Source organism: Argentina anserina, chromosome 4, assembly GCF_933775445.1.
Source record: "Argentina anserina chromosome 4, drPotAnse1.1, whole genome shotgun sequence".
In the NCBI taxonomy this organism is placed as follows: Eukaryota; Viridiplantae; Streptophyta; class Magnoliopsida; order Rosales; family Rosaceae; genus Argentina; species Argentina anserina.
The window spans coordinates 25222549-25248621 of record NC_065875.1 but is presented as its reverse complement, the minus strand read 5'-3'; the positions used below and the strand labels follow the sequence as shown (position 1 = coordinate 25248621).

General features: G+C 38.7%; 5 protein-coding genes and 1 non-coding gene across 6 annotated transcripts; 4 read left to right on the top strand and 2 right to left on the bottom strand.

Annotated features, from left to right (window-relative positions):
- Positions 1–239: 239 nt before the first annotated feature.
- Positions 240–3849, bottom strand: LOC126790601 (beta-glucuronosyltransferase GlcAT14A). The gene is made up of 4 exons (XM_050516908.1): positions 3043–3849; positions 1426–1501; positions 1223–1338; positions 240–1126 (listed from the first exon to the last, which is right to left on the bottom strand). Exons 1-4 carry the CDS (start codon positions 3527–3529, stop codon positions 612–614), a joined length of 1194 nt encoding a protein of 397 aa, XP_050372865.1. The 5' UTR covers positions 3530–3849; the 3' UTR covers positions 240–611.
- A 607-nt stretch (positions 3850–4456) lies between these two features.
- On the bottom strand, positions 4457–7226 carry LOC126790850 (uncharacterized). The gene is made up of 4 exons (XM_050517199.1): positions 6954–7226; positions 6518–6855; positions 6056–6098; positions 4457–5130 (listed from the first exon to the last, which is right to left on the bottom strand). Exons 1-4 carry the CDS (start codon positions 7069–7071, stop codon positions 4679–4681), a joined length of 951 nt encoding a protein of 316 aa, XP_050373156.1. The 5' UTR covers positions 7072–7226; the 3' UTR covers positions 4457–4678.
- Positions 7227–8157: 931 nt separating this feature from the next.
- LOC126790200 (ABC transporter G family member 7) lies at positions 8158–13347 on the top strand. Its single transcript, XM_050516356.1, has 12 exons — positions 8158–8652; positions 8732–8922; positions 9033–9183; positions 9317–9449; positions 9714–9915; positions 10058–10334; positions 10690–10821; positions 11274–11494; positions 12048–12260; positions 12376–12460; positions 12637–12943; positions 13015–13347. Exons 1-12 carry the CDS (start codon positions 8383–8385, stop codon positions 13023–13025), a joined length of 2193 nt encoding a protein of 730 aa, XP_050372313.1. The 5' UTR covers positions 8158–8382; the 3' UTR covers positions 13026–13347.
- Positions 13348–14116: 769 nt separating this feature from the next.
- Positions 14117–14707, top strand: LOC126791812 (uncharacterized). Its single transcript, XM_050518300.1, has one exon. The coding sequence runs from the start codon at positions 14158–14160 to the stop codon at positions 14635–14637; it is 480 nt and encodes a 159-aa protein (XP_050374257.1). The 5' UTR covers positions 14117–14157; the 3' UTR covers positions 14638–14707.
- Positions 14708–18567: 3860 nt separating this feature from the next.
- On the top strand, positions 18568–19347 carry LOC126791546 (uncharacterized). Its single transcript, XM_050518006.1, has one exon. It carries the CDS (start codon positions 18642–18644, stop codon positions 19107–19109), a length of 468 nt encoding a protein of 155 aa, XP_050373963.1. The 5' UTR covers positions 18568–18641; the 3' UTR covers positions 19110–19347.
- Positions 19348–24535: 5188 nt separating this feature from the next.
- TRNAL-UAA (transfer RNA leucine (anticodon UAA)) lies at positions 24536–24618 on the top strand. The gene has a single exon. It is a non-coding gene; the product is annotated as a tRNA-Leu (tRNA).
- Positions 24619–26073: the final 1455 nt, after the last annotated feature.

The following is a 26073-nucleotide window of genomic DNA, read 5'->3' as shown; positions in this document are numbered from 1 at the left end:
ACCCCAAAATGTGAACTGTGAGAAACTGAGAACTTAAAAGTCTAGGTCTGTGTTTTGCGGGGTTTTGGTAAACAGAATCTCAATATGTTCTCTCCGATTCATTGTCAATGGATACAAGTTTAGTAAACACATTGTTATAGGTTTTCAAGGCAGAGAGGGAAGAAACGAATACCAAACAGATTTTCATGGCAGTATGAGAAAAGATGTAATACAAATAGAATTGAAAGAATGAAGTTTTGGTGCTCCAATAATCATACTGTTCCTAAATAGAATCCGACGTAGAAAGGCAGTACGAAAGAGGGGAGAAACCCCCTTATTACAAGAGAAGGTTCTACCATGAATTATAGCGGCTGTGATGATACAACAGTGTGAGTATAGTCCAACACCCCGACTGATTTCACTATGTTACTACGCCCCTGTTATAAACAATAGTCAAGCTGTGACTGGGGGGGGGGGGGGGGGGGCTCAAAAAGAAGAAAAGAACGTGAGCTCAGTGGCAAAAGAATGAATGCATTTCAGCTGTTGGCAGTCTTCCAAGCTAAATGTCTGAGTTTGGAATCAGATGAAACCGCAGCAGAAGTCTGAAGATCTACTTTTCGATTCAAGTATCGTCATTTACACTGATTTGATTGTGAACTCCAGTCATCGAGAAGGTTAGTAATAGATTCTTCAAACTTCTTTGCTTGGGGTCCAGGCTTCATGATATTTGCATCCCCCCATTGAGAACAAGGATCCATCGACCAGCTTTTCCAGCCGGAGCACCATGCTCCTGGGGCAGCTCGATTTCGCCCTCGCTTGAGGATCTTTTCATCAACCATGTCCAACACTGCATCATCCTTCTGGAACTGTCGGCCAAAAGCAGCTCCACTCTGGACCATTTGATCATAAACTGATGTATTGAGGAAGTGGGGTTCCATTTTTGGGGGAGTATCCCAGATCATGTATCTTAAATCATTGTTCACAGTTGTGTTCTTAAACTCTGGTGAATTGCATATGACAGAATGGAAATATCCTTCCTCTGACAGAATCACATTCGTAAAGTACATGAGCAATGTCCGGGGAAGATTATCCCAGCCAAGAATGCAGAATTCCAGAAAGGATCTGCTCAGGACAAACCACGGGGAACCTGTAAATCAAGGTAGAACAGCTTTCAATCAGCATTACAAAATGCGGAAAGAAAGATTCAAGTGACATCTTGCATGTAAAGTGTGTGAGACTATGCCTGTGAATATTTTAAAAGCATCAGGTGTTTTCCGCTTCTCTGTAGCATGAAAAATTTGGGCCCTCCTGGCTAGGTAGATTCCTGGATCAACTACAATTGGCTGGATCCTATGCAACCTACATAGAAATGTAGATACAGCTTTAGATTCAAATGGTAACAAGTCTGAGAAAATAAAGCTACAATTAGTGAAAAGCTTTGCCTACTCTTTCCATCCAAGGTCACTGGTGTGGTCAATAAAATTGAGATCTCGTCTTACAAGGGAGAAGACATGAGACAGGTCTGGAAGAACAAAACGGAAGCAAAAACATGTCAGTTCACAGACTTACTAAGGAAAACAATACGTTGCAATAATTCATGGAACCCAGGCAACACAAAACATGAATAGTACATGACGTCAATTGCAATAATGAACAGAGTATTTCTAATATGTGGCATTCTAGTCTCTAGCGTTCACCCCAACCTCGAAGGACAACGTGACAGCGGTAACAGCAATACAGAAAATCTGCTTAGAAAACTCACTGACTAAATAAACTATAAAATCGGGATTCAGATCTTCACATAAGCTTTGATTGAAGTTACTCGTAACAAGAGTTCTTCATATGGAAAGGTGACATATATTCTTTAAAGAATTGCCAGTCTGGCCATAGTTGCTTGCGATCGAGCAACCACTATTTCTTTTTTGAAAGGAAGATGCAGCCACCAAATTTTCCAGAAAACTTTAATAATACTAGCTGTGGTGTTGCATATGGTATATGATCCAAAATAATACCTCAGACCATTCCAGTTCTTGGTCCTGTATTGTAAAGACAGCTATTTTGTATGCCTTCTCCTATTTTCCTACCCCCTATCATCCCATGTATAGATTATGTGCACTTTCTGGAGCACTTTTTAACCTAAAATGTAAGCACTTTCTATAAGTTTGGAGGACACCAACATATGAAGACCTGGTTACAACTAAAAGAATTCCATTTAGCATTTGGAATAAATAAGCTAAAGCTGAACTTCAATTAGTATACGCAAATGAACATGATCCAAAGTGAAATTGACTAGATACAAAACTCCTACCACGGAAACTCCCTCCATCTAAATGTGCTTTCATGAGTGTATATGACAGCAAATACGCATACATCAAACATAGAAATGCTGATAGATTTGGACTAGGCACTGAATTAGTTTTGACATCCAATCATCAAAGTTTCTGTCCTAATAAGGAAATTTCATTTCTTCTTTCGTTCTATGGACACAATAAAATCAAAAGCTTTTTAAATTTGCAAAGCTCCATGCTTCTCATAATCCAATCAAATAAAATTAGTTAGTCCGTCTTCCAACACTGGAAGCTTCAGCATAACCACCCAAATCTAACACCAATGCGAACCAAAAGCCAACTTGAAAGCAAAACAGTATTTCAAGGAAGCAATCCCATCATATTTTCACGTCCTGGATAACAACCAGAGAACCTCAGCCTAAGGACTCGACACAACATAACTACCTCACTAAAACTGGAAGTACCAAGTCAAAGCAACATCACCCTATGCCAATCTATAAACAATAACTTCCTACACCAAATTTCGTACCAGGCACACCACGTTACCATCCTACACTAAAAGTCAGGACTTGGGGGAGGTAGATTCGAGCCAGGACCCTTCTGCATATTTGCTATCTCACTATAAACAATAACAAAACCTATATAGACATATTGCTTCCCTACATAAACACCCTTTCACTAGCTCAATCCAACCACATTACAAACTACACATCACAATTCTCCGAAACCAATCAAAACTTCAGACTAAAGAAACAGCATGAGAATCAGTACATACCGTCCTGAGTCACAAGTGGGTAGTCCGCAGCACTCAAAGTAACAAACCAGTCCCAACCACTGTCCACCCTCAACAAAATCGCCGCCGCCCTCAACGTCGTCGCCAAATTCGACGACCCCATATACGTGATCCGATCAGCTTTCCCCACCACATCCACATTCCCAAACGCCCTCACCGCCGCCACCCCCTTCACCGCCGACGCCAGCCTCCTCCGCTCCTCCTCCGTCTCCTCCGCCGTCAGATGCAGCAGGTACCTATTCCTGGGGTGGTACACGGCGAGCAGCAGCCGGAAGATCCGCGCCCGGTCGCCGCGGCCGCCGTAGATGTAGTAAGCAAACGCCGGCGGCGAGTGGGCGCCGTGCTGGACGATTGAGGGAAAGGGCTTTGGGGCGGTGAAGGCGGAGATGGAGGAGAAGAGGAGGAGGAAGAGGCTGAGCAATGTGGCGGTGAAGAGTGTGAGGAGCCATTTCTTCTTCTCAGCTCCCATAACTGAGTTGAGTTGAGTCTTCAAGTTTGGGCATATAATCAATTGAATTGGGGATGTGGGTATTGGTGGGGATTAGGGTTTCTGGTGATGGGTCAAATGAGGGATCTTGGTCCCTGATGAACAGAGCAGAGGAGAATTGGGTCAATGGGTGTGAGTAAAGCAACCGTCTTTGATTTGGGTTTTTGAGAAAGGTGGAAGTTTTAGGGTTAGGGTTTTCAGGTCGGATTTGATTAGAGGAAGAAGAAGACGAAGCAGAACTAGAAGATGGAGTGTTTCAATTTTCTGGAGTTTGATCTCTTTCTTAACTGTTAGTGTAAACTTAAGCTCAGTTTTTCAATGTTTGTGTACGGTTTTTAAAGTTTCCAAGAGATAAACCGCCACGCTCGTGAACTGCGCGTGAGAACACGTTTATTGAGAAGAGGCAACACCTGGGAATTTGGCGCGTTCCGAGGCAATAGGATTACGCGCGCGGGCGCCGGCGTTTCTGGGCATAGATGGATGAGAGGTTAATGAGAGCCTCCAAAATGTATTAATAGGTGACATGGGGTTGGTGATGTGATCACTTGTTGTTCTTTCATGTCTTGGTAGCTAAGGACAGGTGAGTATATTAGGTGGAATAGATACCAGAAAAAGATTGGTAGGTGTTGGACCAAATCGATGAAATTGCTTGCTATGAAAACTTTATGTCCCAAGTTTCATATATTCCAAACTGGATAGAAAATCCTTCTAGTCTTATAATATAGGCACATGGAAATAAGATGCACAGGAATCTACAGCCAACTGTGAATGTCACGAGTCATTAACCATAATATACGATACAGTTTTCAATCTTAAGCAAGAAATAATTGAATCTGAAGCTATCAGAACTCGTATTACGTTGCCGACACCATGACCATCACAAAGGTAGCAAGCCTCGGAGCACATATCTTCGATGCATCAAAACATTATCATTCAACTGTTGTTAACTATCTCAAAACAATGTTTCAATTCATACAGGGGAGCTTTATAAATTAAGGCTAATACAATGTCACAAAATTACAGGATGTATATATTTTCTTTCGCTTTTATAGGTTTATGGGCAACTCCCCTGGCGATTTGGGGATTCTCTGGGAGCCTTGTGAAAGAGTACAGCTGCAACTGTCCAGTGCATCAAATTGAGTTGACTGCCGAATCATCATCACTGGCTTCACTGCCACTGCTGCTGCTGCTGGTTGCGCTACCACTTCCACTGCTGGTTGCGCTACCACTTCCGCTGCTACTACTAGAAGAAGAGGTCTGCTTATGACTCTCCTCTGCATTCACCTGAGCTCGAAGGGCTTCTGCAGCATTTGGGCCCTTATCAACTTCATCTCCACTAACATCTACATCAGCAATCTCCTCATCATCAATCTCGTTTTGATGAGGCATATTAATGTCAAACCCAGCATTGGATTTATCTTCAGCAGTGGCATTCTCATCTTCAGGTGATGCAACACCAAAAAGTTCTTCAATATCTATGTCTTGATGTTCCTCAACTTCATCATCCTTGGGGTCTGGCGAAGGAGCCGAGACATTTGGTTGATCAAATGGGTCTGGCCCAGCTTTACTTACAGATTTTGTACCTGTTATATTATAAACAAAGAATTAGAAATTTAGAATACATGACCATATGGAAAGCAAAGTGGAGAAATGACAGAAAATGCTTCATTAAAAGTTTGACAACATCCTATGTAAAGATGAGGTATAAAGAGACTAAAAAAGTCATGTGTAGCACAGAAACATGCATAATTATTTTCGCCAGCTTCAGAGTTCATTGATGAAGGTCAAGGCAGCCGATGTATAGGCACAACAAAAGAAGAAAGACGTGCAAGAGATGATCAGAAATCTAGCTAGAGCGATAACCAATGGGAGGTGCATATTAGAATATCACAAATGGATTTCAGTACATATAATGATATAAATTACAAGCACTGACAAGATTGAGTCGGTCCTCCATGTGATCACCCTACGAATGTGATTTGGTTATGGTTATCTCAAGCTTAAAGTATAAGCATGAAGACTGCTTTCGCAAAGGGGTTAATTAAGACTTAACAACCCTGTCCATGGCATGAAAAAACCAGGACATTTATGAAAACTCATTTGCAGGAACTGAAAAGACCATATTTGTGCAAAACAACTTGCCGGTGCAAATTGAATACTTTAGTTTGAATTTGAGTCCGAATGTGCACAATACAGATAGATTCGGTACTAAAAAACTTTCCACAAAAAAAAAATTCAATAAGAGATACATCCATCTCGTGTGAAGAAACTTTAAATGGAGAGGTACATAAGAGTTCCTGCATTGCAACTAAATATATATATATATATATATATATATATGAACCTCCACCCTGCAGTCTACAATTACAAACTCATGACAAATTTTACCAAAAATATACTCACAACACTATAAAGAATATGGCAAATCTGGTAACTGTATTCCTATCTATGCAGCAAGACTGTAGATTAAAGCTTAATTAGTAGGGAAAAAAAAGGAGCCTAACAAACCTGAATTATCAGGTACGCCAATATCAATTCTTTCCACCTCAACCTGCATTAACCAGGTGACAAATATAAGCTTAGAATCATATGAAAAGGGAAAAAGAATCAAAGATTCAATGTATCAGTTTATTGGTGACATAAAGAACTATCTAGCCATATGTATTAACAAAAATTACCACTAATTCGATACAAACCTTGGTTTAACCCTGCAACATTTTCTAATTTGCACCTCATGAAAACAGTACGAATTCAAAAGGGAAGTGCTTGCATACAAAATCTTAGCCCAGAATGATTCTTAAACAGTTCTCCCAATTTACATTAACAAGAAAGTGTTCGAATTTGTAATATTGACCAGTTAATTTTCAAAACATATGATAACCAAGCCGATTGCGTAGTAGTAAAAAATTGGCAGATAGTCAAAAAGCATCTAACTTGAAGCACAGAACTTTACACAATCGAAAAGCTCACCGGCACGGCAGGGAATGAATTCCTAGAAGGATGCATTGTCTTGGCGACCTTGGCAGCCGGCGGGGACAGCTGCGGGTCGAGAGGAATCCCGGCGGATTCTCCAGGCTGGCGGTCATGGCGGAGCTGCTTGACCGCCCTGTGAAGCCTCTCCAGCCGGAAAGTCTGGCCGTCGAAGAACAAAACGGCGTCGTTGTCTTTATAATCCTCACTGTTCCCTTTAAACAACACATTGGGCTTCCCCAATTGGTTGTTCTGAAACTCCACCGTGACCCTATTGTCCTTGGTCTTCTTCAGCGACCCCGGCTTCGTCTTGTCAATCGACGCCGGCTTGAATTCATCTGCAAACAAAAAAACAAAGATCCGATCAGAATCAGAATCATAAAATAAACAACAAAACCAGGAATAATGGACGGTTGCGATGGAGAGGGGGTGTTACATCGGAGGGTGCAGAATTTGCTGGAGGAGTCGTCTTTGAAGGAGGGGCCTAGGGTTAGGTTGTACCAGCGATCGGGATGCGGGGCGGTTTTGGGCTCTTCCTTGGCGTTGCTGGCCATGGTTTGGTTTTATTGGAGAAAGAAGGAGGAGGAGGAGAGTGGTGGTGGTGGTTCAGGTGAAGAGAAGGTGGGGTCCAGCGAGGCTAGCTGACATGGCAGGATCAGAGTGAGGAGGACCGGTGAGGAAATTTGGAGTAGGAGACGGGGGAGGAGGACATTGGTCACCGTGGGCAGCTTTGGTCAGTGGTTATATACTTGTATATACGTTTGAGCCGACTCGGTCATATGGGCCGGGTCGTGCTGTTGTGAACAATCACTATAAAAAGTCCCCAACTCCCTATAAAAACTTTCACCTTTTCACTCATTGTAATTCCTACAATGGAACGCATGTTTGTTTAAGTAATTTAAATAAGTTGGTAAGAAATATGTTCTGCTTCATTAGAAGAATTTAACACTTATTGCTTGAGGATCTCGTTAGCTAACATTAATTTTCAAAGAAAGTTAAAGTTAAAACAGACTGATTTGTCGTTGATTTTTATAAATTATGTGAAAGTTCTATATATTAATTTGTGTGGATCTATCCGTTCTTAATTTAATAATACTCGCTCCTCTTGAATTTAAATAACAAAGACGAGAGGCTATAGAGAGGAGGGTGCATTTTACCTTTATTACGAGTTACACTAGAACCATAAACAATATCCTCATATATAATATCATGAGTAAAACAGGTCATTCCTCTAGAGTATACATGATTGTTTGTTTTCGGAATCGTGAATGTTAAGACTCTAACTCATATGGTCATATAAACATTGAAGAATGAAAGTGTTTCTGATGAATCACGCGACCTCTTCACTTATCACCTGTAGAGCAATCACACTGAATGATTTTCGATTATGAAACACTGTCAGGTGGTGCGGGACGATGCCACTCTGATACCTAAGTCTGTAAATAAGCTCAGTATTATAATAAATAGTGAATGATCAAAATAGCACTACCTTCTCTCGAAGACGGCTACGGTTCTTAAAAAGCCAAACAAGGATTGAACCTTTAAGCTGTCCTCAATATGGGACTGATACCCTTACGAGGTTCTATATTCTGAGCTTATTCTCGCTGCTAGTAGAATAGACCCAACTCTCATCTCGGCCCAGACCTTAGGTGAGACTCATACTAGGTCAGCACCCGCTGCCATTGGGCTAGTGAGACGGGAACGGCTCTTATCCTCAACAGCGGGACACGCGTCGCTCATGTGAAGTGATTTCCTCAATACGACGCCGTCTCCACCGCTCCGACTGTCAGAAAACAAAAGCTCCTCCTTTGAGCTCCACCTCTGGCAAAACAAGCTGATTCATTACTCTATTCACCGAAAGAAATATGGTTCAATTTGGCGGGAAAAGAGTGCGCCAGATGGTTTCGGGCTTCGGAGGCAGCGGCGTAGCCCAGGCTCTCGCCGCCGTCGCCGCGGCTCTCCTCATCCGGCTCTTCTCCGGCCCCGGCCCCGCACTCTTGCCGGACTCCGAATTCGCCGACGACGACGAAGTGATCGACGACAGAGGCGACTCTCCAATCGCCGGAAAAGTCGTTCCGGTGACAATCCGGTGGCGCAACCTCACTTGCTCCCTCTCTGACAAGTCCTCCAAATCAGTGAGTAGTTTCAAGAGTTCAGAAATTTCGTAATGAAGTTCTTGTTTGGTTGAAGCAAATGTGAATTTGAAATGCTCAGGTCAGGTTTCTGCTGAATGACGTCAGCGGGGAAGCGAAACCGGGAAGGCTATTGGCGATAATGGGGCCGTCCGGGTCAGGAAAGACGACGCTGCTGAATGTACTCGCCGGTCAGCTAACTGCTTCTTCTCGGCTAAGCTTATCGGGCTTATTAGAGTTCAATGGAAATTCTGGCCCAAACAAAGCCTATAAGTAAAGCTTTTGATTTATGTTTAAGAATTAAGAGCTTAAATTTGATTGCTTTTGGAAATGTGTACTGTGGTGCTCATTTTTGTTGTTGTTGTTTTGTTTGTGGGGTGAAGGATTGCTTATGTGAGACAGGAGGACCTCTTCTTCTCGCAGCTGACGGTGCGAGAGACGCTGTCTCTTGCCGCTGAGCTGCAGCTTCCGGAGATATCTTCCTCGGAAGCGAGATTGGAGTATGTGAATAGTCTGCTGTTCAAATTGGGATTGGTATGATTGGTGAACTTCTTTAGTGTAGTTTGTTAGTGAATAATAGTTTTGGACCTTTGGTTGGTGTTAGTGAGCTTGTTTTGTACAAAGTTTAAGTTTGAACCAGTTGCTTTGCTTTCTTTGTTTGCTAAAGGTTAGCTGTGCTGATACCAATGTTGGGGATGTGAAAGTCAGAGGAATTAGTGGAGGTGAAAAGAAACGTTTGTCTGTGGCATGTGAGCTGATTGCAAGCCCCTCTGTTATATTTGCTGATGAACCGACTACTGGTAATCTTGCTTTATAACGAGCCCAGTGCATTATTGTATACTACTGTTCATCTTACACTGCTAACTGCTAAGTTAGTTGCCTTTTTTTTTTTCTATAAGCATATCGTATACGGTTTGTGTATCCTATCTAATACTGAATGGTAGATGATGGCTATTGTAGATTTGTGGTATGATATTGTGTTCCTAAACTCTAGGAGTAGCCTCTTAATTTTTATAGGAGCAGAAAGAAGCCCTTCTGTGACAATATGTTTCTGTTGTTTGTAGGACTTGATGCCTTCCAGGCAGAGAAAGTTATGGAAACCCTCCGACAGCTTGCACAGGAAGGACATACCGTGATTTGCTCTATACATCAGCCTAGAGGTTCTGTTTATGCTAAGTTTGATGACATCGTGTTGCTAACAGAGGGTGTACTAGTCTATGCTGGTCCTGCAAAAGATGAACCACTGACATATTTCTCTAAATTCGGGTTGGTGGTCATATCCTATACCGAATGCTGTCTTAACGTGAAGCCATGATTTTTCTCTAGGATCAATAGTCATTCTTCTACCTGTGGCAGTGTGTTATAAAAGTATTGACTTGTATTGACTAATTATCAATTGATTCAACAGGTACCATTGCCCAGATCATGAAAACACTGCCGAGTTTTTGGCTGATCTTATCTCTGTCGACTACAGTTCTGCTGAAAGTGTGTATTCTTCTAAAAAACGAATAGATGCTCTTGTTGAATCATTTTCACAACAATCATCACTAGTTCTGTATGCAACTCCAATTACATTAAGAGAAAGTCCCAAGAACAGCACCATGCTCAGTAGGAAGAGTAGAGTTCAGAAGAAAGGAGGTTGGTGGAGGCAATTCCGGTTGCTCCTAAGGCGTGCATGGATGCAGGTGTTTGTTTTACTAGCATGCTGAATAGTTATTCAAATATAATTTAAAAATACTAATATTAGGCTCATACAGAAGATTAGGTAATCTCAAACAATTGTGCAGGACATGAATTTCAACGAGGACATTGTATTAGTTCATTTTGATCTTAAGATTCTTTTTCCTGATTCCTTTTACCATTCAGAAAAAAACGTTAAGAGCTGTACAACTGAATTTGACTAATTAGATCCACACTTCAGTAACATTTTATCTTTATTGGTGAAAAGGATATGCATTTATTTGCAATGGTGTTTTACATGATAGTTTGGGTGTTTCCTGGTTCCTAATTTATCTAATAAAAACCTTTCAAAATGAATAGGCTTCTCGTGATGGACCCACAAATAAAGTTCGTGCAAGAATGTCAGTTGCATCAGCTCTGATATTTGGATCAGTTTTTTGGAGAATGGGAAGATCTCAGACATCAATACAAGACAGGCTGGGACTGCTTCAGGTATGAACTTATACTGCATTGCAGTATTACATGATTCTAGATGACTTAAGTTTGATTCATCTAATGGGGAAAATTTTAAAAAGGGAACCTGTGGTTTTCGAAAACCATGCCATAAAGTTCAATATTTGCTACAAGAACTATTTCTTCTTTGCTGAATTTTTCCACAGACACTCCCCAATTCCCTTCACTAGCAACTTCTTGCCAGAAGTTATTCACACACACACACACACACACACAAACACACAATGGTACAGGTATTTTACAGCTAATTCAACAAAATTACTACATTGACAATAATTTTATATATGAAAAGGTGCCCCTTTTTTTTTTAATTAGATGACTTATTCCCTATCAATTGTATAATCTACTTATCGATAACATGCATAGTTATTGAATCAGTCTTATATAAGTTCTAAAGCTCCTCAGTTGTGTTTATGAATATTCTCTATCAGGTTGCAGCAATAAACACAGCAATGGCTGCTCTTACAAAGACTGTTGGTGTTTTCCCAAAGGAACGTGCTATAGTAAATAGAGAGCATGCAAAAGGGTCTTATACATTAGGACCCTATCTTCTTTCTAAGTTGTTGGCTGAGATTCCCATTGGAGCAGCATTTCCACTAATGTTTGGTGCTGTTTTGTACCCCATGGCTCGTCTTCATCCTACTCTATCCAGGTTTGTGCGTCATTGTTATTAATTTTTCAAATTACTTAACATTCTGGAACTTCTTCATTTATTGAGGCTTTTGAATTATATTTGAATTTGGTGATCCATACATGCCTAAATAGCTGTATAAACCTGTTAAACTTCACACAGATTTACAATTTAAGCCTACAAATTATACATGTGTATGTCTGTGATTTAAAAGATAGTAGCAGTGTGACTGTGAATATATTAGAGCTGTAATAGAACTATCAATCACAATAAAAAGGCAGAAAATTTCCTCGATTGTGTTGTGGAATTTGGTATTTGTATAATTTATGTATCAATATAGTGATTTTGAATAAGCTGAGTCACTCTTCTGGCACAATTAATAATATATCCATAAGTTTCCCTATGGGTGGAGTTGGAAAAGAAAGCATAGAATTTAACACTTAATGTATGCTATTTAGTGTTGCAAAGATGCTTGGTTATTTCTCTTCCCAGGTCTCATCATTTTGAACTCAAGCTGCTTAAGCTAATGAGGATCCAGGAATTGCTTTTACAATTTTTTTTTGTGGCCTTATAGGTTTGGGAAGTTCTGTGGTATTGTGACTATGGAATCTTTTACAGCATCTGCTATGGGTCTTACAGTTGGTGCTATGGTTCCAACCACTGAAGCAGCAATGGCGGTGGGACCGTCACTCATGACGGTGTTTCTTGTATTTGGTGGTTATTATGTGAATGCAGAGAATACACCAATTATTTTTCGTTGGATTCCTCGTGCATCTTTAATCAGATGGTAAGATCAAAGATACTTTCCAATAAACAAGTTAAAGTTGTATCTTAGACAGAGTGATACAGTTACCTCTTTTCTTTTTCTTGTCTGAAGTTTATATGTTTTTCCTCACTTTCAGGGCCTTTCAAGGGCTTTGCATCAACGAGTTTCGTGGTCTTAAATTTGATCATCAAAATTCTATTGATATTCAAGATGGAGAACAGGTAAAGGGAGAACTTATGCTTAAACTTTCAGTGTCTTGATCACGAAGCAATAGTCTTATGAACATAAACATAATTCTGAAGACTGGTTCATATGCAGGGTTGCACATATAAACAATTGTGTTTCCTGAGATTCCATGTCTGACTATATTCTACTTTGTTTCATGCTTATTTTGCAGGAACTTGAACGCCTCTCTTTTGGAGGAACTCATATTAGGGAAACAGTGGTAGCTCAAAGTAGGATTCTGTTGTTTTGGTATTGCACCACTTACCTACTGATGGAGAAAAATAAACCGAAATACCAGCAGCTGGAGGCCGCACCTCTTGAACAAACCCAGCCAGCAGCAGTGCAGCTTGAGCCCATAAATACCGAACAAGTTGAAGAACAAGACCTATCAGATGAACCTGTAACACCCAAACTAGTTGAACTAGAGCAGCCGCTTGAATCACCTCCAATTGACGAAGACCCTCCATTTATCTTAGAAGGTTTGTAATTACTTGGGCATTAGTGTAGTTCTTATCAGACATGCCGCTATTTATTGGTTTATTTCATACAGGTGCTAAGTAAAGGAGATATCTATGCACCAAAGCAGGGCCTCTAATGAGCCATTTGTATACAACATGAAGCGATCATTGTAGATCCTTATCAACTCAAAATTTTCAAGTAGAACATATTTCATAGGATCTTATGCTTACCCAAAAGAGCCTCTTGACCCCTCGCTATGGATGAAGTTGTTTTAGGCTTTTTCAACAAGTCCTATTGCTTATACCAGATTCTGTAGCTTCTACGCTTCGATGAAAGTTCATGTATGCTTGCTTGAAAGTGTTCTTGCCACCGGAAAACTACTTTAGCTGTGACGTAACTGATATGGAGACTAGCTGGTTCCATCTGTTTCTGAGTAATCAAATAGTCTTTTTCCTTTTAAATTTAATTAATTGAGTTTGCGTATTAAGAACAAAACGTTACAACAGAAACAGTGCAAATCAACAAAAGGCACCAAGTCTAGCTTCCTTATAACGTTTTAGTAATAGCGGCCCGAATTCAGCTTTCCAGATCCGAAATGATCAATCAGCTACGTACTCTACGGTAAACCATGAGCTACGTAATCTCTAGTACACCATGAGACTGAAAGACAATCATATGATTCATATCAACTATGGAGATACAGGATCTTACAAATAACTATCAGCATACGAATTCTTAAATTACCAACCTAATCAAGGCTCTAAACCCGTGAATGAGTTACATGTGCTCTAGACCCGTGAATATTAATCAAATGGTTGCTTACAAGCAATTTAATCGGAAATCTGAGCTTGCTATCTTCAATAGATAAGTAGGCCGTGTTTTCTTCCTTCCACCGGAACTAAGCAAAAGCTTATAATATGATTTATCTCACCGTCCCTATCTGGACTTGATCAAACCGAAACTTCTTTTCCAGTGGGATTTACATCGCGTCATTTCTTCTCTCCTGCTTAATCCAAATGTGCTTTATAAAACTTCTGGGAACCATACTCAAAAATACACGTCAAATGCCACGTGTCATTCTTACGCTTTCTTCCTTACTACCTAAGACACGCAGCAGCCCTAATGTTGTTGATTGCCTATATATATATGTTCCATGCACGTTACCGTTGGAACAATATACATCATCATTCAGATTTATTATCATCACAATTGAGAGAGACTCGTAAAACTTGTAATGTCTAAGGCGATGGCAACCTCTTCTCTTTGCTCGACTGTCTCACCGCTGCAGCGGTTCAGTTCCGGCAATCGTGCGTGCTCCAAAACGGGACTTGTTTCCTTGCCGAGGAGACATCGTCGTCCCATGAAGGTTTGTGCGTCGTACGATCGTAACAACCACGACGGCAAACTTGTTGACGAGGACATGATTGTTCTTAGGATGAGGATTCGTGAAATTGAGATGACGGAGACGAGTGATCGGAATGGACCCCCGTCGCATTGGATGGATTGGGAGAAGCGATACCATGCGAATTACGGTTCGGATGTCTATGAAGCCGTCGGGTTGTTGCAGTCTCAATTGATGAACACTAGGCCTTGCTTGGCTTTGGGAATGCTTGCTCTTGTTACACTAAGCGTGCCAGTCTCTACTGCTGCTTTGATGTCTCCTCTGCTGAACACTATTAAAGGAATATTAGCCAACGGTTTTCACCTTACTTAAGTTTAAGGTTTAATCACTCGTGTACGTAGCTACGTACAGATAATTTCATTCGTAATTAATTAATTATATGTAGTGATCGACGTGTTACATTCAAATTATTTTAAGCTGTTAAATCTACTTCAACAATGTATATCAAACCAAACCAATGAGTTCGCAACGGCATTGTTAATCATTATTCGAGCTATAACATCAACTTTCTTTTTTGGATCAATCAACGTGATCATCATTCATGAAGAGGATTAGAGGAACTTCATACCTCATAGAGAGCCATGCATAAAATAATTCTATGTCTACGCAAGACCAGCGTATTGTTAATTAAAAACTGCATAAATGACTACGACTTGGTTTACTCTTACTATTACAAATATGAGAAAGTAGAGAAACCCACGCTAGCTCCTGCCGACAGTGATGCATCCAATAATTAAACTGGTAAGAATATTTAGATGAAATTCTTCAGAGAAATTTATTTTATACCCAATTTTCAGACACCATTTTAGAATAACATGCCCATAAATTTAATTCAATTTACATTAAAATATTTCAAATTATGATAATATATTGCATTATGTTTTTAGCATAATTACATATTGACACTATTTAAATTTTATTAGTCAATTATTAAAATTAAATCTAGTTTAAATTTACAATTAAGGTATTTTTTTCGTGATTTTGGAGGTTTTTCTTAACTCATCAATATTGCTAAAATTATGGAAATTACTTTATATATATTTATGAATTCAAAAGATTAATAAAAACAAATAATGAATGTAAAACTTATTTTTGGGAAATTTAAATTTTCTATCTTAAAGGTAGATATTTTTTTTCTTTTGGTGCTCATTTAATGTTATTATCTTCAACAATTTGCACTAACGATTTCTCTTTCGTTCTTTTATTTGTAACCTAATTCAAAGGTAGATATTAACAAAAAAGAAATCTTTAAAGTAGAAGTTTGAGTTCTTAATTAACCTAGCTGAGTGGAGAGTGAGGAACGCGCCTCACGTGCTTGAGGAAAAAAATTGTTCACGTTTCCTGTCTGGCGGCGAGCCCATCGCCGTCGTCGGACATGCCTCGTGGTTCGTGTGTCAGACTCCATATTAGAGGGCATATCGAGGTTAGTTGTGGTTGTCGGGAACAAGGAGATCGAGTCATTGATCGGGTTTTGGCTCTTGGCTCGGAGGTTCAGTCGTTGAATAGGTGTGTTCCTGCCGACACGGTGGTGGTCGTTTTGCGGGCGCGGTGGTCGGATAGTTGTAGATCTAGAGAGGTGCATGGGGGCTTCTAGAGGCGGCGCTCATCCTAAAAATGGCAACAACGGAGTGTCGATGATGGTAATTGTTTGGTGACAGTGGGTGAACGACGGTGTGGATTTTCCGTCAGCGGTGGTCCCAATCGGGTCAGGGCAGTTTCTTTTGGCGGTTGCTGGTTTCCATGTATTGTTGAATAATGTTTGGGTTTGGGCCCTCCTTTTGGGCCTAACCCTACGGTTTATTGTTATTTATGTTTTGTTTTAAGTTATGGTGCTATTTTAATTTAATAAGTTCTTGCGATAGTTGTGTAGGATATGTCGGCTTACGTGTCCATGTGTGCACTTAGTGTGCTTTGTCTACTCTAGGTAGGCGGCGAGTTCATTTCTTTGTCAAATGGTCGTTGCCTCCTATGGTAAGGTGAGACTAAATGTCGTCAGAGTGATCTGACGGTAGCAACATAGTGGAAGAGTTGCTGAATTGGACACTAGGTATGTAATTGATACTTCATTGTTGATAGGGTCTCATATATACTGTTCTCTCATTCTGTATGTCACCATTGTTTTAAAACAAATAGAGTCACCTTGAATGTAGTACTTTTTGCTAGTTGATGTTTTATTGAGTGCTTGTTTTTAAAGACTTTTAATATTATATCAGGTCTTTGTAATCAGGGGTATAAGCTTCACGTCCCCCCTTATATTCGACAATTTCATTAATAAAGGCTTGAGGGTGGCCGCACTAGCCCTCTATTCAGAAAAAAAAAAATTAACCTAGCTAAGAGATTTTACTTTTACTTACAACCTACATGTTAAACGCATTGGTTTATATGCATATATTTAAATGTTAGATAACATTTGAGACTAAACTATATGAAAATATATAAGAATACATAGAACAAAGATACTTACAATAAAAAAAGGTTAGTGGAATCAATCTCAAGAATAACAAACCTTATTAGTAGATACCAAAGAGAATATGACAATGGATATGCATGGATGATAGTGTGATACATAATTTCAGAACAAACAAATTGATTCAACCTGCTTCTTCTTTGCACTAGTTCAAAGAAAATGAGTTATTTGTATGAATATTTTTGTACAGTTTAGAATTTGGCTATAAATAAAGGTTTTGTCAATACAAATTTGAAATGAATGCATGCACAATTTAAAGAGTTTTTTTTTTCATTTTTCAATTAGAATGGTAACAAAGTGAACTATTTAAAATATAAAATATTAAAAAATGTTGAAATCATTAATTTGGGTATAGAATTAAAAAAATTGGGTATGGGTTTAGATTTAAAAAAGACTTCAAAATTGGGTTTAAATCTAATTATCTCAATTCATTTTCTGGGCGATGAGTTTGCTATTTTCTGCGTGATCGAACTTCAAACCCTTGATTCCCTTTCGCCCGCCCATGTCTTGATTCCCTAAAATTATACGAATTGTTTGTGAATTTCCAGTGAATAGTATAATATATGAATCCCCGTCCATGTCAACCCGATTCAGAAACCCTAATAATTTACAAAAACAGACAGAAGACCTACGCAATAATTCATGTTTCATCTCAACTCTCAACTCTCAACGAATCATTCCTTCTCCCACATTATTGAGGCACCTAACGACTAGTTCCTGGAAAGTTTCTTATATTGAAATGTTAGATACGATGAACTCGACCCTATGCATGTGCTTTATGGCATTTATTTTTCCAATAAGCTTTCAATTGGTCAAGTAAACGATGATAAATCTATGACTACATCATATACAGTACTTAGTCGTTGTGATTAAACCAATAGACATAAATGCATTATCAATTTTGGCTGCACAAAATTCACATATGCACCACTTGTGATCCAGAAAAGTAGGAGTTAATCGCAATAAGTGCTTGATTGAGATTGAAATGCTTGCAAAAATCTGGAGTGTTATATGGTTGAACAACAAAATTGACTACAGGCTCGTGAGTTTTGAATTGGTATTAGTCCTAATGCCCCATATTAACTTATGTTAACGTAACAAACTTAGAAAACTGATCGATCTATGTACAAACTAAAAGACAATCAAAATCACAAATTAAACGATAAGCATTGTGAATTAGTATCAACTATTAACGACTACTAGTTTTACAGCTAACATCAACAATTGAATAAGATTTAAACCGAAACTTTGCTACTTTCAATCACTACAACTCAACGCGGTGGATTTTCAATTAGTCGGGGTAAAGCCAATTCCGATTGAACTTTCATAAATCTTCATATCCACAAAAACTCATGTGTAGCAGACACAAATGCTTCCATTTGTTAAAAATTACATTAGTATAGTCGATCACTAGTCCATAAATATAAACGTTTCTTTTTATAACAACCATTAAGAAAAACGTTATACCACAAGACAACACAGGCTCCATATGATGTGACATAGGCCGGTGGGCAAGTAGCTTCTTCTAATCTCCTGCATGATTAGAAACTTGTACGCGTTAAAAGTGCAAGTGTTCTTCCTTTAAATTATTAAAACACGGTTCACCCGCAACCCTTCTTAGCTAAGTATTAACTATTTGAGAACAACGTCTCGACATATTCATCAACTCACATGCCCCCACCCTCCTTTTTCTCCATTCTACATCTTAATTTATCCTTCAATTTGTTTGTTTACAACACCGGACGTATATATATATATATATATAAGTGCGTACCACCTCCACACACCACATCTAAAACAATTCCCAATCATTATTCATCATCGATCAACCCCCATTTGCAAACCAAAAATGGCATCAACTTGTTCACTACTCTCTTCTTCCTCCTCCGTTTTCAACCCGTTGTCGAGTTCTTCATCACCGAAAGCGGGAGTTGTAATTCGATATCGACCTAGGTCTAGAATTGTTGCATCGAGTAGAAAAGAAGCGCACGATCACCACCAGAACTACAGCAGCAGGCTCGTGGATGAGAACATGATCGTTCTGAGGAAGAAAATCCACGAGATGAAGATGGTGGAGAGGAACTACGAGCCTCCGGCGGAGTGGATGGACTGGGAGAAGAGGTACTACACCAGCTACGACTCGATCATATGCCAAGCCATGGGTCTGTTGCAGTGGCAGCTGATGAACACCAGGCCGAGCTTGGCTCTCGCATTCATGGCTTTGATCGTTTTCAGCGTCCCGGCGTCGACGTTCATGCTGTTGTCTCATTTGCTGGAGATCGCAAAAGGAGCCTTGACTGGTGGTTTTGGTGTATGAGGAAACATTTGAAGTATTAGAGTTGATTGTATATACAATCGATCTTTTTTTGCTAGCTTAGAAAGTTTGGGGAAGTTTGCGTCTGTTTCAGGATCGGAAGATTGATGTTACGTATATCCTTTTGAAGGAAGTTAAGAAACAAAATTAACCTACATTATGATTGATGTTACTTAGTTGTGTACTTTTCTTTTAACAAGATCGATGGAAATGAATGAAACTTGGCAGGAGAACTCTTTTATCAAGAGAGGCACACACATTTAAGAAATTAAGTACGTCGCTCATCTTGTAACACATGAAACATTTTGGTTTTCAACTTTAAAGAATAATATGATGCTCGAAAATGTTGTTCATTTGTGATTCGTCAAGGCTAGACTAAACGTTCAAGCTATTTTCATTCTCACGCGTGAAGTTTCGGGACCCGCCTTATTTTTTAAGAGACATACCGGCCTCGGCCCGATACATACAGTTACGCTATCTTGGACTGGAAGTCTGGAACTACGGCTGGTTGCAATTTGCAGTTACAATGATTGAGAATACCAGCTCATTAGGAAGTTATATGTTTTGTGGATATTTTAAGAACTTTTTCACTCATTAGTTCCTGATATCGATTTCGAATGATAAACCTCTCCTCAGCTTCATATGATTGGAGAACGTTATCACGTAATAATAAAAAACTAGTTTTGCCTAGGAAAGGAATGGAACTTGGCTGAATTTTGCTCAATTATATAAATCAATTACTATTGAGGAAAAATCTTCATGAAATAAAAATCAGGAGATTGCATAAAGGGGTGCCTCCTTAAACTCCAACCAGTCGATGACACACTCATATTCTTAATGTGGAACCATAGTTCAAAACACTAATAGAGAGTAAACTCAGTAGAGACTCAAGTCGCTCAACCACACAAATCCAAAGTTCCAAAAACAAATAATTTCTCTGAGTCTAAACGATCAATATATCATTCTCATATATAGCTAGCCAACCTTGAGAAAAGATGATTCATTTCCAACTCACATTAGTCACATAACAAAACTACAGGTGAACACCTCCCCATTATTGTGATAGTTTCATTTACTTTTCTTCGATCATATCATCGCTTTATATAAAGTAAATCTAAATTGGAAATCAATCAATCTTTTAAACCTCAAAGAGCCATCCTAAACAGATCCTTCACATGTACAGTCCATATTCTATAATGAAAGTTTATTACTTTATTTATCATAGGATAGATATATGCAAGGCAAATAGAATAGTAGCAGTCGATTATAGCATTTATATATAGAACCAAATGAACATAGTAGACTCTTCACAGACCCACTTACATATGCTTCTGTGATTCAAAAGTTCAAAATACATCTCGTCATCTCGGGATATGCAAATATTTGGGATTCGGCATAAACTCAACTCTTCTTCATCAACAAGCATAAACTAAACTATTCTTCATCAACAATCATGAGTTCTATAACAAAAACTGGGCGTATTCATTCATAACAAACATGTTTATATGCATATGTTCAAAGAAAAACTAGCCGCCACATATTGCATTATATGGATTCCTGGAGATTTAGGTTCTGTATAGAAGAGTTACAGTTACAAGAGGTTAATTTCACTGTATTTAAGTACTCCTTAGGCAACAAGCTATTCAAAAATTAAACCTACTAAGAAAAAATTAGAATCTTGCTGGAAATTGATCACGTTAATCAGTCCAAGCCGGTGGTATGAAGTCGATCAGGATCTCGTGCATCTCCTTTGATAAAAGCTAGCCCAAAATATTGTTATTTCTGTTCAGAGTCACTAACGTGTAAGACATAGTCTCATACTCTCATTGTATCATTTGTATGGAAACATACATGACCTTAAGCTCTGCAAAAGTATGTTGGTGATCAGTATTTAGTTAGTGTCCTCGTACACCAAATAAAAAACAAAAATACAGGATGTGGAAGAGTATACCTTACCTGCTGCATACCAACATGAACAATGAGCATACGTTAACCATGCTCTAAATTATCAACTATACATTAACCACGCAGTATTTGACTACATTACTAATTACATTAACCATAATCTAAATTATTATCCACACCAAACCTAGCTGACGCATCTGAACCCAGAAAATAATACAAATTAATGGCTTAATTGTTCAAGTTAGAGGAGCACCCTTCAGTCCAAGTCGTGACAGCAAAAGCAAACCTCGGCTCCTGAATCGTTGGATCAGAAACACACCAATGCTTAACCCTAGATGTTGATGAGTTCTTGAACCAACGAGTCAGCAGCTGGGTTTAAGCCCTCGAACTGCCTCGGCTGGACTGAGGAATGCTCCTTTAATTCCTTAATCATTAAACCTCGCTAACCTTTGTTATTGACACAGGCAGAATGATCGACTATGTATGAAATAACAGCGATCGAGTAAGAGAACGAGAGTGAGATTTGTGCTCTGGGACTGGGAGTAGCCGAAATGAGAGAACAAACGGTAGGCAAGAAGAGGTAGAAGGGTACGAGGTAAGAAGAGGAAGCCAAGGGTAGTCTATATATATTCACTTTGATAGTTACTTTTAGGTTAAACACCGACAAGCAGATCTAGAAGCAGTGATTTAGGGCAGGAGAGGCCTCACCACTTTTCATCATGTTTTCTTTGAAACTTTTTAAAGCCCTATCAACTCAATCAGAGTATCAGACTTGTCCATAAGCTTGCTAGCCAGTACTCGTCTACTCCTACTTAATATTTCGTACTCTGATGCTACCAAGCAGAGCCTCTCTCTCTCTCTCTCTCTCTCTCTCATCATATCATATCATATCACACAGCTGGATGGGTAATTTGTGTGATCTCATGGCTACATAGAGCTCTGAGGATGACGCCGAATATATACGCGTAGAGTGCAGACTGTAGAGTGTTGACCCATAACCAATTGCGCTTGTTATCCCATTAATCACTGATCAGTTACACTAATTTGTAGCAACACCGCTGGTCATTTCTTGATCTGGCGGTCTTTGTTTCATTGTGAAGACCACATGTCCTAGGATCGACTTGCATCATCACCATTTCTCCAAACTAATTTGTAGCAGCAACAAAAACATGCACAGCTGCAGTGGACTGAGATTCTCTCCTCATTTCTCTCTCCTAATATATTACTAATGAATTAATCTGGACCATCCATTATTAATTAATGGCCAGAATTTCTTTCACATTGTTTTGGTGATATTTCAGTCAGCCTCCTTATATCATTTCGCGTTGTTCTCCGACGATTCCTCAAATTTACGAAGACTCATCTATCTTTCTTCAACCTCCGTCTCCCCCTCGGTCTCTCACTTGTTCCACTTTGTTTCCTTTTTTTTTCAGTTTTTTTCTGGGTTCTGATCTTATTTCTTCAATTTAATTTTCTCGGGCTTTAGGATTTTGATTATTTTGAATGTCAGTCCTAGCTGGAGTTTTGGCACTGACATTCAAATTAGGAAGTGTTTGGAGGCTAGGCGATCTCTCCATGTTAAATTCACGTTTGACAACCATTAGAGTATATATAAGGTACCGCTAGGTCCTGATTTAGTGCTTCATCTGAGTGTACATGCAGTTCAAATAGTATGATCGAAATGTATACTTAACCAACATTGGATTAATTAATATTCAACTGTCGGAGTTGCTTCATTAAACTGCTAATAGATAAACACACACACACACGATCTCAAGTTCTCAACTATGTAATAAGCAATAATAAGCTGTATGCAACACTTTCTCCATGAAGGATTCGATCTGTAGTAGACTATAAGTGTAGAACCTCCGCGCTTCTCCAATCCCACATCTGTTTAACATATAAATATGCGTGCCATGCATGATAAAAGTACATCTAATAATGGATTGGTTGGATTTTGCAAGTGAAGGAGTAATGACATTCGGAGTATAAAACTGTTCAGACCAAACTAGAAAAATCAGTATTGAACTCTATTAACACTTTACATAGAAGTGATAGAACTTCCCTTTCATCCATTAAACCCAATTTTTCCTGGCCTGCAGACTATTAACTTGTGAACAACGTCAAATTCAGGCCTCTCATTTTTCGCGATCGATCATTCTGGTGCAGCCGGTGCAGGTATGAATTGAGAAAACCCAAAAGATGATGATGAAAATCATGATTCACACTCCATGACACAATGTACAGTACGTGCATACTTCATATATATTTGGCCATCTGAGTGCCATCTGTAAGTACTGCACGTCAATACGTGTATAATATATATTATTTTATATTTATATATACGTGTATTCCTGATACCTTCCTTCGATCCCCAGTAAAGTTCTGATCAAATGAACCTCAGAACCTCCTGATAGGGATATGTTTGAACTGTTAAGTCGAGCTAGAACAGTTGGTTACTAAAAAAGAAAAGACATATAGTCGGTTCTGATATCTTAAAATCAACCGATCTAGTTCGATCCCAACCAGATGAATCTTTCGAGGGAAATAATATGAACAGCTTACATACCCTACCCGATTACAATTCCGAAAAGATGGAATATTTGGAAAATGGAAATAGTGGCGTAAGATGCAGTTTTCCAAATTTGAGAGTGGTACTTTTGTCTGATCGTTGAAGCTTTCTTCTTTGGAGTAATTGATTTTTCTGATGACTTGTGTTGTCTGTCAGTACAGTCGCTAAACTCAGTTACTCGGTGAACCTTCCCCTGCCACTTCTCATGGATTTACTGTTCATGTGATATGATGTTGATATGATTCAACTATGAATCAGGGAATCTCAATTCACAACCAATATAGTACCAAGTCGACCGGTCATTTCAATCTATTTCTTCACACTTTAATTTTCTGCACTCTCTCTCTTATTTTTACGCCTCTTTCCCCTTGTGATCAAGTATTGTCCAGATTTCTGCCGGAAGTATTATGATCTGTGGAATAGTTCAACACAAAATTTAACCTCAAGGAGGAGTTCATCAGTTCATGTTTCATAAATTTAGAAACCAGTGGTAGTGGGGTGTAGTACAACCGGCGTGTCCCTTTTTTTGTGTAATTGTTGTTCATGATTGAGCTTTCTTTATCAGCATTTTATATCAAAATGTTGAAGACATTGTGATTAACATATTACAAAAGTACTATAAACCCTATATTATTTCAATGTATACCCCTATAACAATCTAACAATAAGACATACGTCAAGCCATCAAGGAGTCTACATCAAGTACAAAGAACAGTAGTACAAGTAAGAGGATGATCTCTCCATTATTTGTATTAGAAGCCGACCAATCGGACCAAATGATTGAACAAATCGACTAGTTTTGAAGACACAAATAGCCAATAGGTGATCACTTCCTTTGATGATAGTACAAAATTCGGGAGATATCTACTTGTGAGAATGGGTAATTCTACATGTTTTTAGAGTGTCAGACAAAAGAAGATAAATAAATTATGGAGAAAAAGTCTCATCAACAGCTGGTTTGCCCGAGAGGTTAAGGGGGTAGACTTAAGATCTACTGCACATAAGTGCGCATGGGTTCGAACCCCATAGCCAGCACTTTAGTCATTAATTTTTACATATTTCACAAACTGTCATATACTTTTCTTTTTCATCTTCTACACTTGCACTTTTCCGTTTTCTTTCTTAAGAAACTCTATCATGTTATAAATACGATAAAAACGAGAATAATAACAACATAAAATAATATAATTAAACTCTTTATTGATTAATAATTGAGTATATATATAGACTACGAATCAGATATTTATATTTATTACATTAAAGCGTAATTTACTCTAAAGAAAACCTAAAAAGGCTAAGACAAACACAAAAATAGAATAATAATTATCCCACAACACTCTCCCTTATGTTACATGTCTAGGTTGCATGGTGCATATAACGCTGTCTTGGTAAAAATCTTGTCAAGCAAAATAAAACCATCTTGAATGAAAACAAAAGCTTGAACGAAAGGAAAAATAGCACAAAACACCGTCTACATTTGATAGCAACATGTGAGGTACACTCCGCCTGATGTTTACGAAACAACTCTCCCTGATTAGTGTCATAATCATGGAGTACAACCAACAATGTATACAACGTTTATTATATGTTTCTCAAAAGTAGTATTGGGCTAATGAATAATCATTAATCTCGTTTCACATCCTTAAATCATACATGTTATACATGGTCAAATTTTGATCTTAGAAAACAAGATTAAATAACAACTCAAAACAAGAATTTACAATGAAAATCAGATTATCGCGTGGAATAATCTTAATGTACTCAGACGGCCATAACTTCTTCGTTATAATAGGTATTAGTGACCCGTAAAATGCTTTGGAAAGTAGACACCCGTGGTTTTCCAATGACATAAAGTTCACAACCTAATTCGACAAGAGCAGTTCACAGTGCTCTGTCAAAATTGACTGATTTGCAAATTCCCAGATAGAACTGTCATACTTTGCTAAAATGACCATAACTCACTCAATACGACATATATAATCGAATGGTTTGTGTCCTTAGAAAGTAGACACACAGACCTTTCAAACCGTATCCAATTCACCATATTTCATTGAGTGAGCTTTCCTAAAGGTCTTGTTGAAGTTGACATACAAAACTGGACATATTCTGATTTGTCACATTCAATGTGTCTTTCACAAAAGAATGAGGGAATTGACCAATAAATGACTGATTTTGGTCCGAGACGGAACCGTATGCATCCTTTATGTTGCCAGTACTGACTGTTACACCAAGGCGTACGTTGATGTTACTAGAGTTGCGGGTGGCGTTGGTGTGGAAATGATTTGTGTTGGTTCATTGAGTGTAGAACTAAACTCATGTCAAAATAATAATTCAAGTCTAATGATGATGCATAGGCCCATAGTTAATCACATCATAATAAAAGTAATAATGTCTCAACAACACTTACATATATTAATCTATAGCTCATTGAATTTTTTCATCATCTTTACTTAAACGAAATAGAGTCTAAAATTGGCTTTCATATGAACA